Source organism: Nothobranchius furzeri, chromosome 13 (assembly GCF_043380555.1).
Source record: "Nothobranchius furzeri strain GRZ-AD chromosome 13, NfurGRZ-RIMD1, whole genome shotgun sequence".
Taxonomy (NCBI): Eukaryota; Metazoa; Chordata; class Actinopteri; order Cyprinodontiformes; family Nothobranchiidae; genus Nothobranchius; species Nothobranchius furzeri.
In genome coordinates this window covers 45080374-45099807 of record NC_091753.1, presented here as the reverse complement: position 1 = coordinate 45099807, position 19434 = coordinate 45080374, and the positions used below count along the sequence as shown (strand labels likewise).

The 19434-nt window shown below is 39.7% G+C and overlaps 1 protein-coding gene across 1 annotated transcript; it reads right to left on the bottom strand.

The window, feature by feature from the left end:
* Positions 1 to 3207: 3207 nt before the first annotated feature.
* Positions 3208 to 19039, bottom strand: trpc6b (transient receptor potential cation channel, subfamily C, member 6b). The gene is made up of 12 exons (XM_054742615.2): positions 18778 to 19039; positions 14597 to 15365; positions 14341 to 14514; positions 9502 to 9666; positions 9055 to 9271; positions 8719 to 8946; positions 7549 to 7813; positions 6552 to 6747; positions 6234 to 6440; positions 6087 to 6140; positions 3477 to 3552; positions 3208 to 3369 (listed from the first exon to the last, which is right to left on the bottom strand). The coding sequence occupies exons 2-12, from the start codon at positions 15332 to 15334 to the stop codon at positions 3215 to 3217; spliced, it is 2475 nt and encodes an 824-aa protein (XP_054598590.2). The 5' UTR covers positions 15335 to 15365; positions 18778 to 19039; the 3' UTR covers positions 3208 to 3214.
* Positions 19040 to 19434: the final 395 nt, after the last annotated feature.

Below are 19434 nucleotides of genomic sequence, written 5' to 3'. Positions count from 1 at the left end.
CATGTATTAGGAGATCGTTTTGGGCCATCCCTGTAAAAAAAGTGAGGCGCAAACCGGAAAAGCGTCTGCCGATCACAATTCAACAAGAACGGATAACGCTTGAAACACACGGATTCTTCCTGATGTAAGAGGTGAGTCTCCTCTTTGTTTTGGTTGTTTTGGCATCAACATAATCTTAGCGCGCAATGTTCTGTGACTCTTAAAAAACAGTAAAAACGGTGAGAAACTCTGTCAGCGAAGGCTGTTAGCGATCAGGAAACGGCTGGCAGTGAATGAGTTAACACTTAACAAGACAGCAGGGGCAGGAGGAGCAGATCCTGACAAACAATATTGTTAGCTAAGTGTTAGCTTCTTGCTTGCTTCACCCAATATTAGAAAATAAAAAAAGATGTTGTGGCTTCTTAGGGGTACAAGTAATACCTTCTGGGTCACTCCTGTTTACTGGCTTCCATTTTTAAAACAACTCTGGAGGTTTCTGCCTGCCAGTGTCGAATTAAAAATGTTGGTGCTGCAGCATTAGCTTGCGTGAGACATGGCAACCTCACAAACTCTCAGATTGTAAACAGAAACTACGTTGTTGTTGTTTTTTTTGTTTTGTTTTTTGTTCTTGCTTTTATTTTTTTAAAGAAGAAAAACTGACAACCCTCCAGCCAGCTTAAAGCCTGCCATTGATTTAGCCTTACTTTGTTATTTGCATAAAAAAGCAGCAATGTTGCACTTACAATGCAGCCATGACCAAGTCTGGCAAGAATATTAGGACATTTCTGTTTAAAGGAAAACATATCATCCTGATATCGTAGTTGATGTTATGGTTTATGATAATGTTAGAGCTAAGTTAATAAAATAATCAAATGAACCGCTGTGAATCTTTGAAGGGCAGAGTTGTTTTAAGACAACATAGACTAGTTTTAGATTGAACCGTGGGATGGACTAGAAGTCTTATCTTTTGCTGCTACTGATCATTTTAATTTCACACAAATAAAATCCATGCAACATCAACGGCAATGAGTAAAAACGGCATGAATCAAGGTAATCTTTGCTGGTTTTGTCCAGCTGTTAGCTCATTGGTAATGTTTAGCTTATGTCTCTGAAATTAGGCTGTTTCTGAAGGCATATCTACAATAGGTATGATCATAATTAGTTATCTTTTTTCTTCAAAAGAGCCAAAATATTCCTTTAAGCAAGGATTACACAAACACACCTAACATTTTTAATCAGTTTGGGTTTTTTTTCCCACTCCTCTATTTCCTGCAGCTGCATCCATCCAAAGCTGCATACAGCAAAAGTTTCTAATCAAATGTTGTTACTACAGCGTAACACAGCGTATACAAGACTGTGACATTGAGATGAACATCCTCTGTGTGTGATTTTCTTAAGGAAACTCTACTACGGCACCTCTTACATCATTTGACTGATCTAATGTACTTTTCTGTTATCCTGGTTAGATGACAGGACAGGTTTTACTATTCAAGTTAATCAGTCCAGGATGTGGCTGATGCTTGCAGTCATGATGCACATGCAGTCCTTGCTCCTATCTCCTGCGTCATGATTTAGTAAACATCAGAAAGGATTCTCACATAATTCTTGGATAACATTGGCACACTCATATCTGTGATGTGTGCTTCAGATGCTCCAATGGCCCAGTTTTCTTCTGGAGACTTTTATCTGTACGTGTCGCTGACGGCAACAAAAAGCGGTCTTGAAATCACAACTTCTGGCACTTTATAAATGTTTACTTTTATTTATGCAAGGGGTGGATTAGTTTGATCTGTGCTTGTGTTTATTCTGTTAGAGACTTTTTTGTCACATGCATTGCTTTAATAAAGGTGTGGTTCACTCATTTATTTAATATATTTGCATTTGTCTCTGATAGGATAGGTGTAGTGGCAAAAAAAGCCCAGAAACACTTGGATCAGCACAGACAAGTCTGCTGCAGCAGAGAGCAGCACAACACGGCAGGATGTGGAGTCTTATTTCCTGGTTTTTGGACATCTACCACTGACTTGCAACGTGGATGTTTTATCTCCACTAATAACATAAGCCTGGAGGAGTTTTTCTGTGTGCTGGTGTTGCTAATGCTAATGGTTAGCTTCTACAAATGGGGAAGTTGTCTGCTGATTTCTGAATGGTAAACCAACAACAGCCCTCCCCATCACGAGTCAAGGTTGGTGAGTTCATGAACGTTAAGTGACAGTGTGACATAGATCTGTCAGGATTTTCAGATCCTAGAGTTTTACTGTCTATTTTCTATCAGAAGCTAATGCAGGAGATAGGTGTTTTTGGAACGGTGAACTTAGTTAAATTTTTTAAATCATTACCAAAACGTTCACTAGTTTGTTTCTAAATGTATGAACTGAACCGTTCAGAACTGTAAATGTGTGTGTTGTGTGTACATAATAACGTAAATTCAGCTTTAATAATTTTAATTCTATAAAAAATCTGCTAGTTTGTTTCAAAATGTACGAACTGAACTTTGAACTATTTGATTTTGAAGCTAACTTTCCTAACAACCTTCATCCTGAAATGACTGAAACATTAGACTCTTTTGGGATTTTCTCATTGTAAATATCTCACTATATTCTTACATACTGCACCTTTAACTTTGCATTACTTAATGTAATAATGTACTGTAATGTTTACAGAACTGTTGCATTTTCTCAATTTTGATGCAGATAGGGATTTTTATGCTTGTAAATAACCATAAAACTCAATTTAAGCCCCCATAAATATTAGGTGATTGGAGCCATTTTAACACTTGGTTATGACTGGACTAGTCCTTTATAAGTTTAAACTTAATTTCTCCAACCACAGGACATTCAGGAAGTTGGGTCTAACTTTTCCACAGATGCACACTTGACAAAAGGCTAAAAATATTCTTCATGTGTAACCAATAGTTCTGTGACTCACCAAAACCAGTTTGATACCAGAACGCAAAACTTGTCGGTTCCAGGTCTTGCTGCTCCAAACTATCTGCAAAAAATTTGTCTGCCCGTTTTCTTCATGTTAGATTAATCCCATAACAACTATAGGACCTGGCCAGTGTCCAAGTGGTAATCGGAATTCAAAATGGAAGAAATAACAAAGCTTGATCTGGAAACGAGACAACCAGAGGCCTTATCTGATCACACAAAGACCCTCAGCCTAGTGAAAATATTGAATGCGTGACAAATAATTTTTAAATAAAAATTTTTTAAATGTTGTCTATTTTTCTGTTTTAAGAGTGTTTGTTTGACCCATCCATCTCTTGAACATCCATGACTTCCTCCAACCATCTAACCAGCTCCATCAGTGTGTTAACATCACAGTTCTTTCTTTCCAGCAGCTCACAACGAAGACTTGAGATGTCCAGTTTGATCTTCCTCAGTTCTCCTGTAGGACAGACGAAAGTTTGGAAAAAAAATTCTGATATACTTTGTTCTTCTATTTTTCTGTAATTTGCTGATTCAGAAATAAACAACTGATTCCAGAAAATGTACCTTCATTTATGCCATCTCTGTCCTTCTCTCTCTGGGATTTTATTATGTACCTTTTTATGAGAGAGTTTATCACTTTCTGTATTGAGAGAAAGTGGTTTGAGTCAAAAATTTTATATTGAAGTAAAAAACAACTTGTTTTGTTGATTATATTTTTGAGTAATTTGTGCTTTAAAAGGCAAATTGGTTATTTCTTCTATTTGCACTTCAGGAACTTAAGCTTAAATATTTACAATTATGCAAACATTTTCTTTTCATATGCAGTGGCGCCCCAAAAGGTGGCTAGTGGGGGCCATTGCTTATCCCCTTGAAAACAGTTAACGTCCCCCAAGGGAAGATCACCTCCCCAACCCCCGAAATATATCACATTCATGTTCACAAAAACCAAACATTAATTTTTGTTAATCAAGAAAAGTCAATAAATAGACTTTTTTCAATGAAGTTAATTTAATAATGTATTTCATAAATCACAATTTATATATATATATATATATATATATATATATATATATATATATATATATATATATATATATATTATATATATTATATATATATATATATATATATATATATATATATATATATATATATATATATATATACATACATACACTCAACAAAAATATAAACGCAACACTTTTGTTTCTGCTCCGATTTTTCATGAGATGGACTTAAAGATCTAAAATTCATTCCAGATACACAATATTACCATTTGTCTCAAACATTGTTCACAAATCAGTCTAAATGTGTGATAGTGAGCACCTGTGCTTTGCTGAATAATCCATCCCACCTCACAGGTGTGCCACATCAAGATGCTGATCATGAGTAGTGCACAGGTGTACCTCATACTGCCCACAATAAAAGGCCACCCTGGAATGTGCAGTTTTTTTTTTTTATTGGGGGTCTGGGGACTCAGAACTGGTCATTATCTGGTGTGACCACCATTTGCCTCATGCAGTGCAACACATCTTCTTTGCATAGAGTTTATCAGATTGTCAATTGTGACAAGTGGAATGTTGGTCCACTCCTCTTCAATGGCTGTGCGAAGTTGTGGGATATTAGCGGGAACTGGTACACGCTGTCGTATAGGCCGGTCAAGCACATCCCGAACATGCTCAACGGGTGACATGTTCGGTGAGTATGCTGGCCATGCAAGAACTGGAACATTTTCAGCTTCCAAGAATTGTGTACAGATCCTTGCAACATGAGGCCATGCATTTTCTTGCTGAAACATGAGGTGATGTTCATGGATGTACGGCACAACAATGGGCCTCAGGATCTCATCACGGTATCTCTGTGCATTCACAATGCCATCAATAAAATGCACCTGTGTTCTTCGTCCATAACAGATGCCTGCTTATACCATAACCCCACCACCACCATGGGCCACTCGATCCACAACACTGACATCGGCAAAGCGCTCACCCACATGACGCCACACACACTGTCTGCCATCTGCCATGAACAATGTAAACCGAGATTCATCTGTGAAGAGAACACCTCTCCAACGTGCCAGACGCCATCGAATGTGAGTATTTGCCCACTCAGGTCTGTTACGGCGATGAGCTGGAGTCAGGTCAAGACCCCAATGAGCACGACGAGCATGCAGTTGAGCTTCCCTGAGACGGTTTCTGACAGTTTGTGCAGAAATTATTTGGTTATGCAAACCAATTGTTTCAGCAGCTGTCTGAGTGGCTGGTCTCAGACGATCTTGGAGGTGAAACTGCTGGATGTGGAGGTCCTGGGCTGGTGTGGTTACACGTCGTCTGCGGTTGTGAGGCCAGTTGGATGTACTGCCATATACTCTGAAACGCCTTTGAAGACGGCTTATGTTGGAGAAATGAATGTTCAATGCACAATCAACAGATCTGGTTGACATGCCTGCTGTCAGCATGCCAATTGCACACTCCCTCAAAGCTTGTGGTATCTGTGGCATTTTGCTGTGAGACAAAACTGCACATTCCAGGGTGGCATTTTATTGTGGGCAGTATAAGGTACACCTGTGCACTACTCATGATGTCAGATCAGCAACTTGATGTGATACACCTGTGAGGTGGGATGGATTATCTCAGCAAAACAGAAGTGCTCACTAGCACACATTTAGACTGATTTGTGATCAGTTTTATAGAGAAATGGTAATTTGTGTACCTGGAATGAATTTTAGATTTTAAGTCCATCTCATGAAAAATCGGAGCAGATCCAAAGGTGCTGCATTTATATTTTTGTTGAGTATATATATATATCAACAGTTTTTGTGGATATGTTTTTGAAACAGCAACAGGACAATTAAAATGTTTAAAAGTTTTAAAACAATACAACTTGAAATAATAAAAACATTGTATCTTTTTTCTGAAATATTCCCATTTTGAAAATTTGGGAAAAATATGTTGAATGCACAGGCCTTTTGATTTTATAATGAAAATGAATGAAAGAGCAATGCAATCCACAGCTACAGGCCAACCCCCCCCAGATTTACCAAACGGCCCAATTCGGTGTGCCACTCCAAAATTTCCACTGGTCCGCCGATGACAATGTTCTGTAAGAGCCACTGCTCATACGTGCAAAGCTTTTCTTAGGAGAGATTATTTGGAGTTAAACAGGACAGTTTACCTGATGGTGAGCAGGTTTAAGAGCGAATTTCTTCTGTCCTTCACATGTTTGTAACTAAATATTTAATAAAATGAAGAAAAAAATTTGAAAGATTAATGTAACCAGTCAGAAAAATATTATGCAGAATATATTTTGCAGATGTCTCACATTGTTAAGCTCCGCCTCATCATTCGAGTTTTCTCCACTCTTTTTCAAAAACACAATCCAGATAATTTTCTTTATTGCCAACAAGACGGAAACAACAGATTTAGGACTGGGTATGAGGTTAAAGGGCACGGGTAGGGTCCCACTGTTCTCAAAGTAGGAGAACCACAGCTTGGCTCTGGCAAATTTCCACTCAACATCAGCATCATCCTGCAGCATCAGATAAGAACCAGGTTAGAGATGGGAAGAATTTGGTAAATATTGATGTTTTTTATAGATGGCATGAAAATAATAATAAAAAAAAGTGCTGGTTTAGTGTACCTGAATTTCCTGAAAGGAGCTGTTAAACATTGCTATGAGCATATTCAGCAGCACAATCACCATGATGACGTTGTACACCCCATACAGAACATAACCTATGTTCTCGATGAACTTGTGGTTGATGTTGATGACTACTGATTTTACTTCTGACAATCCAAAGATGGCCCAGAATAATGTTTTGAAACTTTCTTCAACCCTGGCAGAACAGAAAAAATGACAAACAAAATAGTAAACAGACGCCTCAGTCTTGCATCATCTAGGTAGGTTTCAGAGTTCAGGTTCTGGGGCCAAAGGTGGCTTTATTGGTTTTTGCCAATGGCTCTGAATATTTTTGGCCATAAGATAATAAAACGAATTCAAGTTTACAAATGTAGATATAATGCAAGTTGAGGATCAAGCAGCATGTCAGATTTTTGATGGAACAATTTCATTAAATTTCCATAAATGCATGATACTAAAAATACCATAAATGGTTGTTTTGATTAGTTGCAGGAGGGTGTGACCTAGACCTTTTTTTCTACATAATTTTACATAAACGTCAACATCACATGGGGAAAAGAAATGTCATGCTAAAGTTTAAATTTTTCACTCAGAGGACACCATCTAGAGGTGAAAAATGTAATTGCAACTTATATATATATATATATATATATATATATATATATATATATATATATATATATATATATATATATATATATATATATATATGGCAGATATTTATGGAAGAGGGAAAACATTATTTCCGACTTTGATCTCAGAATCTTCATGTTATTCCTAGGATTATGTGAAAAAAGGGAAAAAATCCTTAGCTCAAAATTATAAACTGTATTTTTTTTAAGTTTAAAGTTTTTTTAAAAGTTTAAGTAAAAGTTGCAGCTCTAAACAAATAGTATTCCAGTGGACTGATTGAAAATGGCTCTTTGGATGAAAAAGGTTGCACACTATTGACCTAGACTGTATTGTACATTTTGAGCAGCTTACGATCAGCACTTACGTTGTAAAAGCCACATTGTGTTTGGCCCCAAGGTAATACGAGTACAGGTTGAACATTCCCACCATGAACGCCACAAAAACAGTAATGAAGATCACCATGAATTTAAAAATGTCCTTCACTGTTCTCCCCAGAGATATCTGCAACGGCCCAAACCTCTCGTTGGCCGGCAGGATGCAAGTGATGCGAGAAAAACTCAAAACGACAGCGATTGCATACAGGCCTTCAGAGATCAGCTGCGGGTCCGATGGCATCCAGTGAATTCTTGCTATAAAAACAGACAGGAGAAGTGTGAGGATGGCAAAGTCAAGCTTGTATTTTATTATTTTTTTACTGCATCTGTTTTAGTTTGGATAGAGAAAATGTAAGTGCAGTAGCTAAAAATATGCGAGATAATACAAAAGTTATTCGCTTTTCTTTCACCTGGTTTAAATGTGCATTATGCAAGAATTAAGTAAGAATTACATATTGTGGTAAAATTTGGTGCAGCACATTTTTTAACACACGGGGGACTTTATCATTCCATGAGTGTGATGGTTGTTGCTAGCTACGGCTCACAGCTCCAAACAATTCTAGATGACAAGCCAAGACGAGACACAGTAAGTTTACAAGCAGATAAATACATTTCACTGTAATAATGAGTTGTTGGTAAATGTAAAAATAGGTTGAGATGTTTTTAGAGCAGCCTATTTGCTTTTAATTTACCGTTAGCATTGTTAGCTCAACATTAGCGTCTAGCCTTGCGTACGCAAAATTAGAGTAAAGCAAGAAGAAGCAAAGAAACTGTCCTGGCGCTGCCCCAAGGATCTAAATGTAACACTAGGTTTTGGAATGTTTTTCAGTATACCTAATTTACATAAAGTTCTACCTCAATTCAGCATAAATAAGTAGAGATTGTGACTAGATCTAAACTGACTGATGAAAAAGTTGCGGGGCCTGTCCCCCGTGCACCCCCCAAATGACATCCACGTTCCAACTTATTGATTTTTGTTTTCTTTGTATTTTATCAATAATTTACATTTCAGCTTTATGTTGTTTCACTGAAATAAGGAAATTAAATTAAAAAAACACTGAATTAAACGTATTAGAGGCGAACTGGTTTAATACTTTTACAAATCACAATAAACAATTTCTTGAATCGCAAATTTAAGGAATTATTTCATTCTCACTAACCCAACTGGAAATATCGTATCTCAAAGGGCAGCGTCACGTTGATCAGGTCATCATAGTGCTCATCCATGTATCTCTGTGCTGAACATGCGTGCCAGAACGCCATCCATCTGGCAATGAAGGAAGCCATAAAAATGGCCAAAATACTAAAATCAAGAAGTTTCCAGGGATCTGAGACATATTCTTCTAAGTCTTGTGACCAGATTGTTTTACATTCTTCCCATATTTTACCTGTTGGAAAGCAAAATAAAAATCATGTTTTTATGGTTTCATGTTTTTTTTTATTGTTGTTGAAAAAGTACTTTTTGCTCAAGGGAAGTGTAAGTGTACCCTACTGACCAATGACCCAAGAAATAATGAGAATTTCCATCCAGGTGAAGGTTGTGGTCTTTATTCTGAAAAGCTGTGAGGGGTAGTCATGGGTGGTCATGTTAGGCAGCAGCGACGTTCCTGCAAAGCGGTCTGCTGCATTCAGGACCAGTAGACAAAGAAATATCATGAAGGAAGCTGCGTGAGTCACAAACTTAAGGAAGGGTCCCCTCATAAGTTTTGCTGGCTGAAATGACAGAATGATGAAAATAAATCATCTAAAAGATGATGGATCCTCTGATATTTTTAAGTAATTGAAGATTTAGTAAGTGACCAAAGGTGAAAACATTCGTATGAGGAATGTTGCCTTTTATGATAACATCACATATTGTTTATTTGCAGAATATTAAAGTTTGGGTTAATGTTAAATAATCAAATATTTTCCTTTACTCAGAAATTCACATTTTTGTGACTAACCTTACTTGATGGAGCAATCCAGCAAATAAAGGACAGGAAAGGCAAGCCGACAGCCACACCAAGGGTGAGAAGAATTTTTACTGCTAAGGTTTGCTGATGTAGTCCAGATAAGTTCTCGTACCAGATGGAGCGGAGCTGCTGTTGGCAATTCGGATGTGCCACAAACTCAACCAAGAGAGATAACACTGTTTAGTGGTTGGATATTGAGAGGGAAAAATATTGTATTCATCTAAACCTTCAACTCTGTTAGTCCCAATCCCAACCAAATTATTTAAATAAGCATCCCTTTTGGTTACTGCCCATTTAGGAACTGTCTGTTCTTGATAAATAGATACGTACCAAAGGAATTTTAAGGTTGTTGTAATTAAACCTCTACTCAAATAAATGACCAAGTGAATTATGGACCACTTTATAATCTTCCATTCTAAAGTCCTTGAGAAAAGAGTGGCTAATCGAGTATGGGAGGAGCATCTCTAAACACCAATGATCTGTTGGAGGAACTTCAGTCAGGTTTTAGACAGTAGCACAGAAACTGCATTAGTGAGTTAAAAATGATATTCTCATGACAAGGATCTCGCGTCCGTTCTGGTCTTGTTGGATCTCAGTGCTGCTTTTGACATTGTCGATCACAATATTCTTAGAAAGGCTTGAACATGTGGTAGAGGTCAAAGGAACAGTGCTAGGCTGTATGCTGGCACTTGTGGAAGAAAACCCATCTCAACGTCCATCTGCTGCATCTAAAGGATCTTCTGACATCCTTTAACTCTGCAGTCGGAGATGCAAGGATTGCCTATTTCTCCGACCTGGTATCCCAGAGCAAAGGGAATTCCAAGATGCTGTTTAACACCATCAGCAGCATTGTCTCTCCTGCCTCTCCTACAGCCTCCATCCACTCTGATGCTGACTGCAAAAACTTTCTGTCTTTCTTTGTGGACAAAGTCAATAAGGTTAGATCTAGCATCTCTCCTTCAGCTTTATCGCTGCCTCTCCCGACTCCAACCAGGCTCATCATCCTAGATAGCTTTGCTCCTGTTTCTTTGCCTGAGTTAACCAAACTAGTTAACTCTATGAAGACCTCTGCATGTCCCCTCGATATCTTACCCTCATCTTTGTTTAAAAATGCTTTTCAGTCCATCGGTCCTAGAGTGCTCTCTATAATTAATGGTTCTCTGGTTTCTGGTCAGGTCCCTGCTTATTTTAAGAACGCTGTAATCCACCCGATTCTTAAAAAACCGAGTCCTGACCCTTCTCTCCATAACAGCTTCAGACCCATTTCTAAACTTCCGTTCATCTCCAAGAACTTGGAAAAGGTTGTGGCTAAACAACTCACAGCTGCTCTTGATGAACATAACATCTATGATAGCTTCCAGTCAGGTTTTCGTAGAGCTCATTCTACTGAAACAGCTCTTCTTAGGGTCTCTAATGACCTTCTGAGTCACAGTGATGCAGGGGACCGTTCTGTTCTGGTCCTGCTGGACCTGACTGCAGCCTTTGACACTGTTGACCATCACCTGCTACTGGAGAGACTGAGAGACTGGGTAGGCCTATCAGGATCTGCTCTGGGTTGGTTCTCCTCATATTTTCCTGAGTGATCCTTCTTTGTGGCTATCTCCAAGTTTAGGTCCTCCACCACCTCCCTTACCCATGGTGTCCCACAAGGTTCTGTGCTGGGGCCTCTGCTCTTCCTCCTCTATCTGCTTCATCTTCAGCACATCCTGAGCTCTTTTAAATGAGTTTCCTACCATCTTCACACAGATGACATCCAACTGTACATCTCCTTCAAGCCCCATGAGATGTCGAAGCTGCAGCTGTTACACACCTGCTTAGAATCCAGTAAAACAAGAATGGCTGGGAACTTTCTTCAGCTGAATGAAGATAAGACTGAGATCCTCATCTGTGCCCCAGACAAGCTGGTTCTCAAAGTCAGACACTCTCTTGGTCAGCTTGCTTGTCACACCAGAGCTGTGTCTCAATTCAGGGTCTGCATCCTTTGTCGGCCGGATTCGTCGGCCGGTTACGTCACAGCGCTGCGACTAGGCCTGTCCCAAATCGAAGACTCCTTCAAATGCGGTCGACGAATCCGGCCTTCTTTTCGCCTGTATGAAGGATGGGTTCGGTGTATCCTTCAGTGGTTTACATTTCCCAAGATGCCTTGAGGGCCGGACGGCAGAACTTTTAAAAACAACGGCGGACAGTGAACCGGGAGCTGTCGGAGAGGATTGCGCATTTAAATGTAAGTATAAACTTGAAAACTGTTAGGTTAAGGGCTTTTTGTGATCCATGAACATTATTTTAGTTTGAAATGTTACAGTAAAAGTGCTTGTATTGCGGTCTCGGCTCGTATGTTCGGCCGCTCGGTGTCGTACTTCTCCCGCTACGTTTTCCCCCTGATTTTAATAGAAGTTTGTATTTTAGGGACAAAAGAGAAAACCACAGACTTTATTAAGCTTAGGGTGGAGACGGACCACATGATCACTGGAGCGAAGTACTCGGCGGCTGTGGCATGGAGGTACAACAACATCTCATATTTTTAAAAACTGTCGTTTGAGTTTTGTTTTTTCTGCGAAAACATGAAAGGAATAACCCGTTGTCCTCTTTTCTCTATCTTTTCTCTTCCTGTTTTTTTTCTTACATGTTTGTTAGGACTGTTCTGGAGAAAATGGGCATCCAGGGGAAGGTGACAGCGATGACCAGCTTCTGGAGCTGATCAGGGAGGACGTGAGGCTGCAGAGGGAGGCAGAGCAGCAGAGGGCAAAGGAGAGAAGGGAGAATTTTGACAGGCTTGCTAGAAAAAATGGTTAAGAAAGATTAAACATGTACATATAAAAGAAATATCTAAATAAAATCAGTTCTGTATTAAACTCTTGAATTTTATTTTTGTTTACAAATGTGAATTGTTTAATATTACAGGGTATCCGCTGTGTCTTCGGTTTTGGTCAAATTAAGACCCTTAGAAAGTATTAAAAACTATTATCACATCTTTGCTCAGGCTCAGCTTGTCGAAAGTATTTTCTCTGAATTAGCTCTCCAACAGTCAAGGAAATGATTATAAAGCTAAATAAAACTTTGAGCTCCATCGTTTAAAGTTCCTTCTCCCTTCTGCTCAGCGGTTCCACGGTTGCTAGGCGACGGAGCGTTCGCCGAGGGAGTGGTGGGAATTCATGAAGGCTAGGCCTGTCCAAATTCACAGCCGTTAACATCCGGTCTACTTGGCCGACGGAGGACCCAGCCCACGTCGGCCAAGTAGGCTGGGTCCTTCGAAGGATGCAGACCCTGAATTGAGATACAGTGCAAATCCTGTCAGGAACCTTGGTGTGACCTTTGACCCAGCTCTCACCCTGGATTCTCATGTCAGTTCTCTTGTTTTCTCTTCCTTTTTCCATCTCAGGAACATTGCTAAACTGAGTCCCACTCTGTCCCGCTCTAATCTTGAGACTATTCTCCACACCTTCATCTCCTCAGACTACTGTAACTCTCTTTTCACGTGTCTGAGCAGAACCTCCCTGAACCGTCTACACGTGGTTCAGAACGCCTGTGCTCGGCTTCTGACCAAGTCCTCCAAACACACCCACATCACCCTCTAGCTTCACTGGCTGCCAGTCAACTTCAGGGTTCATTTCAAGATCCTGGTTCTGGTCTATAGGGCCTTACATGGACAAGCACCATCTTACATTGGTGATCTTCTTAGTCCCTACACCCCCAGCAGGTCCCTGAGGTCCAGTGATCAAAGCCTACTGGTTGTGCAGCACCAGGCTAAAGACCAAAGGTGACAGATCATTTGCTGCTGTGTCCCCCAGACTCTGGACCTCTCTCCCCCTGAGCCTGAGATCAGTGGACTCAGTGGTCTCCTTTATCAAGCAGCTGAAGACTCACTTGTTCAAGCTGGCTTTTGTATGACCTTCTTCACCACTCTCTCTTTATTCTGCTCTCCCCACCTATTCCACCTTCCTCAGGATCCACTGATTTCCCTCTTTCCTGTTCAAGCTGGTTTTTGCGTGACCTTCGTCATCACCCTTCCTTTATTCTGCTCTTGTTCCGCCTTTCCTGGGATCTACCATTTCCCTCTTTCCTATTCATTTTCTCTCTCCCTTCCCTTACTTTTTTTAATTAACTTTTTTTTCTCATCTTAAAGATAATTTCAATCAGTTTTTTTTTATACTTAAATTTTTTTGTTTTTGAGAAATGCCTCATGATTTTTATCTTGAGAGGTGCTATATAAAATATAATCTTTCTTTCTTTCTTTCTTTCTGTTCCAAGTCATCCAGGTCATGGTGATCCAAAGAGGTTTGAATAAAGGCGACTGAACTGCTTTGGTTTATTGAAGATGTTTCGCTTCTCATCCGAGGAGCTTTGTAAATTCTGACTGGAATATGGAGAGTCGAGATTATAAATTGTATCTGTTTATTGCTTAACGAACGGAAACTACCTATGAATACCCCTCTTCCCTACCCCCTGAGGACTTGTATGGTTGTTTTGATTAGATGTAGGAGGGTGTGACCTAGACTGAAACTGTTTTGGAATTAGGTTTAGAGCTGCATAGGTGCTGGAAAGGTGAAACCTGATGCCTCCTCCTCTGTTTAATGTAGCTCTTTCCCATTTGACATAATAGACGTATTATTGACATAATTTTCTGTCTCCCATAAAATAGGATCTAACGACTTCAATGACTCATCAAGGGGTAGGGCATATTCATAAGTAGTTTCAGCTTGTTAAGTGACAATAGACAGCTACAATTTATTTCATTGTCCAGCACTTTGGTCAGCTGACACGCTAAAGAAACTGAACTGAATTTTAAAAAGACAGAGACAACAAGATCTGCATCAGAGTGCACATGCTTACCTTTTTAACTTCATATTTTATTGCCATTTTTAACCTGATGAGATTTGGTCTTCCAGAGATTTCAGAGTCAGTGTCACCATTAAGGATGGCCTCTACCTCCTCTGTGTTTCTGCACAAATCCAGGAGTCCCACCACAAAGTCTTTACACTGCATGGAGAGTTTCTTATAATCATTCTGTCACACAGAGAGGCAACACAAAAATCAGTCCCAAACGAGATGCATAATGATGTATAAAGAGCTTTTTAATCCAACCCACTTTGAACTCCTTCTCCGTGTTGGCCAGAACAGCGAGCTCGTTGCTCAGCTCTAGAGCTGCCATCACTGGGTCTTGACTTGAAAGGCAGAGGTACGCTGGACTGGCTAGACCTTTATATGCACTGATGCGGGATTGTGAGTGGCTAAAAGAGTCACAGCTTTGCTGGTCACTACAGGTCCTGCACTGACAAAAGTAGTCGTGGGGCCACTCGATACGGGCCCCCCTCATAAGAAGTACATGCAGTATTTCATACTCAAGGCATTGAGATGCCAGGATGATAGGAGTAATGTCACGGAAGAAGCGAGAGCGACCTCCATCATTAGAAAATAAATCGTCTTCCATCTCTGTTTGCCTGAAGCTTTTAACCAGCCGCTGATTATCTGCAAATGCTTTGTGGCTTATTATGACCTCCACCATCCAGATGTTACCTTTACATATGGCCAACAACAAAGCATCCCCTATTCTAGCAACCTCCTTCTTCTCAAGTAGAAGTTTGCAAACCTCTAGATGATCGTTAATGACTGCCAGCTGCAGTGCATTCTGGTCCATGTAGTTTACACAGTTGATGTTGAGGTGAGGAAGCTCCTCTAGCATCTGCCTCACCTTGGAGGTATCACCATATTCCACAGCTTCTAGAAAAATTTCCTCAATCAAAGAAAGGCAAGAGGAAGACTTAGCTTGGAACAGATCACCAGCCCTCTGAGCAGGTGATCTCAGTGGTTTGTCTTCAGGTCCCATCGGCACTGTGGTTTTCCTTTTATGGCTCCATCTAAACACAGATAAGCATGTCAAAGTAATGGGATTCATTTATTGGGATGGACAAAAAATGCTAAAAGTTCTCCCTGTCAGTATGTTTGGGCCATCGTGAGATGTGTTTCCACTATTGGAGTTCAGAGAAATTTGTGGTGAGGGAAGATGTGTGAAAATCCCATGGCTCGGTCCTTGAAGTTGTTGTCTCCATACAAAATCAACCGTTTTAGGAATTTGCTAAGACATCAGCAAATTTGCATAATTTCTGCAATGAATGACGTCACTGATCAGTGACAACAGGTGTCTCCCGACATTCTGCCCATCCATCAATCCACCCATTTTCCTTCTTTTATCTGGGGTCGGATTGCAGGGGCAGTAGCCAAAAAGGCCCGGACTTGCCTCTCCCAAGCCACTTGGGCCAGCTTCTCTGGAGGTCTTTGAACATTAATAACATTAAATGTTTTATTCTGTTAAAGTACACTGTAAGTTAATCCATTCAAGGGACAGGGAGAGCGGCTGTGTGTGATGTTCAGTGACCAAAAGAAGCGTAATTTTTAACAGTGCTGTGTTTGAGACCACAACGCACCACGAATTATGACATTGTGGAGGATTTCCGTCATATTTTCACCATTGGGAGTTAAGTAACAGTGATTCAAAGCAGCGTGAATGCTACTAGCTTTTTTTCTCTCTTCCATTCTACTTCACAAGCAGCTCTTTCAATTTTGCAAGAACCAATTGTTGGCGATGTCTGCCGATTTCACATTTTCTGCTGAGTTACAACCAATCAGCATGAGTTAACCACAAGTCTGGAACTGCACTGCTCTGGGTGGCTGCATGTTGGAGTAGCTCTGTTGACTATATGTAAGTTTTGCCTTTTTTGGACACTTTTTATTCTAGTTTCTCAAGAAAACTGTATTTTATTGACATTTTACTTTTCGGTTTCTGGTGCTGTGAAGCTGAGAGGATTTTTACTGCAATTTTTTCACTTTTTGAACATTTGTTATGATGTGCAACCATGGTAACAAGCTGGTTTACAATTGGGAGCAGCTGATTAACATAGGAAAGGTTGAAATAATACCTCAACTGAAGCCACAAATCCCAAATGAGCTAAAACGCAAGAAGCGTGGATGCAGAGCGGGAGCAAAATGGAGACAGAGAAAGCGGAAATTCAAACCATCTCTTCCATCGATCATAATGGGCAATGATAAATCAGGTGCTGGTCAGCATCAGAAGCAGGGACCTGAAAAGGCTCAACAGCCTAATAACAAAGGCTGGTTCTGTTCTGGGGACGACTGTGGAACCACTGGAGGAGATAATGCAGAGAAGGATTCTCTAGAGAATCAAGAAAATGATGGACAACCCTGAGCATTCTCTTCACAAGACTGTCCGACAACGGAAGTGTCTTCAGTCAGAGGCTTCTTCAGTTTGGCTGCAACACTGACCGCTACTGGAGATCCTTCCTGCCAACAGCCATTGTAATATACAATAACTCTTTGATGACTTGATTATTATTATTATTCTGAGCTACTACAGCAATCAATTTCCCTCTGGGATTGATAAAGTATTTTTGAATTGAAATTAATTGAATTCAATTGAATTGAATTGAAGTCCCGCCATGTGTCTGTACCAGGGGATTTGCAGGTATATACTCCAGATCATGTGTTTGTGTCCTGAAAGGGCCAAGAAAGTGGTCCTGTCGGGCCAGGTCAGAGAAACGGAGATGCGTGCAAACCGTGAAGGTCCGGTAAAATTACCCAGTAGTTCCAGAGGGCCTATAGTAACCACCAGTGGCTTAGTAAAGTCACCACACACTTGTGGTTTTTTTAATCCATCAGTGTTATTCAAACTCTTTGTGGATAAATCTTTTTAAAAAATCATAAAACTTTAAATAATTTCAAAATGCCAGTTCACTTATGTAAAAGGCAAACACTGTTTCAACTTCAATGACATTTCTTTGTGAAGACTGGGGTTTAAATTTCTCCACAGTTTTTGTTCATTTTGTCCATGTTGTACAGCACTGATATGAAAAGTCATGACACACAGTTCTCGATATGTTCCGATGAATAATTTTCATGATTTTTGTCATGGTGCATGGCATGAAACAGAAAAAAACTGTAAAAGAATAGTGCTTAAAGAGCAAGTCACCCCAAATAAACTTTATTTTTTCCTATAAACTACATAAATGCGTGTCTAATCGTGCTGCAGACACCTGTAGTCAATAGTTTTGCACTTTAGTGGATTTTAGTTAAAATTTAAATTTTCTGCCTAAAACTTGTCAGTGTTCTGCTGTTGTCAGGTAAAAACTCTGCACTGCATTTGAATTTAAATCTGCCATTGTCATTGGCTAAGAGGTACCCTAGACCATTAGTTGGTACCATATGATGTCACAATGTCATTGTGAGCCTGTGTGTGTGTGTGTGTGTGTGTGTGTGTGTGTGTGTGTGTGTGTGTGTGTGTGTGTGTGTGTGTGTGTGTGTGTGTGTGTGTGTGTGTGTGTGTGTGTGTGCGTGTGTGTGTGTGTGTGTGTGTATTTGTTAGCAGCTCCGCACCCTTGGTCTTCTAGGCAACAGCATTTGTTGCATTTTTCCACCAGAAAGTGGGAGTTGAGTAATAATCTGGTAGGGGGTGACTTGCTCTTCAAATGCTCGACGGTCTTAATTCTAGCTAAAGGATTTCTGATTAAACTCTCACTCTGAAGAAATATCAGTTTGTTTACTTGTTTCAGCTCCATGAAAGGCAGATTGTGATGTAAGAACAGAATGCATTTGGTCTCAGGTGAATTATACATGTGTGACACTCCCATGGCTTCATCATCTGCTCTCTTTAATCACTCAGCAGGGCACTGTTGATCCACTCAGCTTCAGCACACATTTATTTAAATTTTCTAGAATTTTTTTAGAACAATGATTAAAATATCTATTTTTTCCCATGTAACACTATTAAAGTGTGACGTTAAACACGTGAATCGGAGAAGCAATCACATTATGACAGTGGCTCTTTGTGTTAATGACTTCATGCTTAAATAATGTGGTTATGGGGCTAATTGCTTCAGCAGAATGGATGCAGATGGCAAATGATGACAACGCCCCTTTATTTATTCCTAATGAATGTTAACATGATTTTGCATGGGTGTTATGAAAAGTTCAAGCAGGGAATGTGTATTTTTCTCTGCCATAAGATCAAATATGTTGCATTAAGCCCAGGGTTGAATGCAACTCAGCTTTCCAGATTGAAACTGAAATTATTAACATGAATGCTGAAATTTGTTTTTTCCCTTTTTAAAGGTACATATGCTTGCTTGGATTTTGGAGAATTATTTAAACTTAGTGATCTGTTGCTTTGTCAAGTTAGAACAGATGGATCTGTTCACTGAAAATAGAAATAATGGTTCCTACTATATTAAAAACTATCCAAACGAAATTTACACTCACCTCAATGATGACTCTTTCAAATAACAAGGCAAAAAATTTGGTTTAAAATCTTTTAGAATAAAAATGTTATCCAAGAATGTCCATCTGGACCTCACGGACCACCTGTCTGACTGGCTTTCTCCATGCGTCCCAGTTATAGCACTCCATGCTGCATCTGTGCACCCAGTGGGCGGTTTCCCAGCAGTACTTAGGGTGTGTCCTGGGATCAAAATTATGTTTTGTTTCCAAATATAGATATTAAAACATATGTAAAGCTTGAATGGATTTAGATCCCATAAAAAGATGTAAAGTGTCCCTTTTGCCCTAAAATCCAGCATTCCAAGGGACAACAAACTAATGAAAAAGCGGATTTTCTCAAATCCTCTTACCACATTTTGCAATCAAGTATGAAGGGCGGAAAGGCACCAAACACACATTCACTAATATGCGAGGCTTTCAACACAAGTGTGTTTAATGCTGGCACAGAAATACAGTTTATAATAAGTTTTTAGCTAAATAATAAAAGGAAAAGGCCCTTAGAGCATGGTTTCCTGTTGCCAACACAAAAATATCAGTGTTTCATTTTGAAAGAATTTAGAGAAAGTGTTTCTAAATCTTGCAACTTTATAAATCCAGTTTCCTCTTCTCCTTCTATGATTCATCCTTCTCCTTGGAATT

Excerpts from the sequence above, each read along its gene's own strand:
- trpc6b (XM_054742615.2), bottom strand. The coding sequence starts at position 15,334 with ATGGGACCTGAAGACAAACCACTGAGATCACCTGCTCAGAGGGCTGGT. Across the intron at positions 9,272-9,501 it reads GGATTGCTCCATCAAGTAAG|CCAGCAAAACTTATGAGGGG; the intron begins GTTAGTCACAAA and ends CTGTCATTTCAG. Across the intron at positions 7,814-8,718 it reads GATACGATATTTCCAGTTGG|CAAGAATTCACTGGATGCCA; the intron begins GTTAGTGAGAAT and ends CTGTTTTTATAG.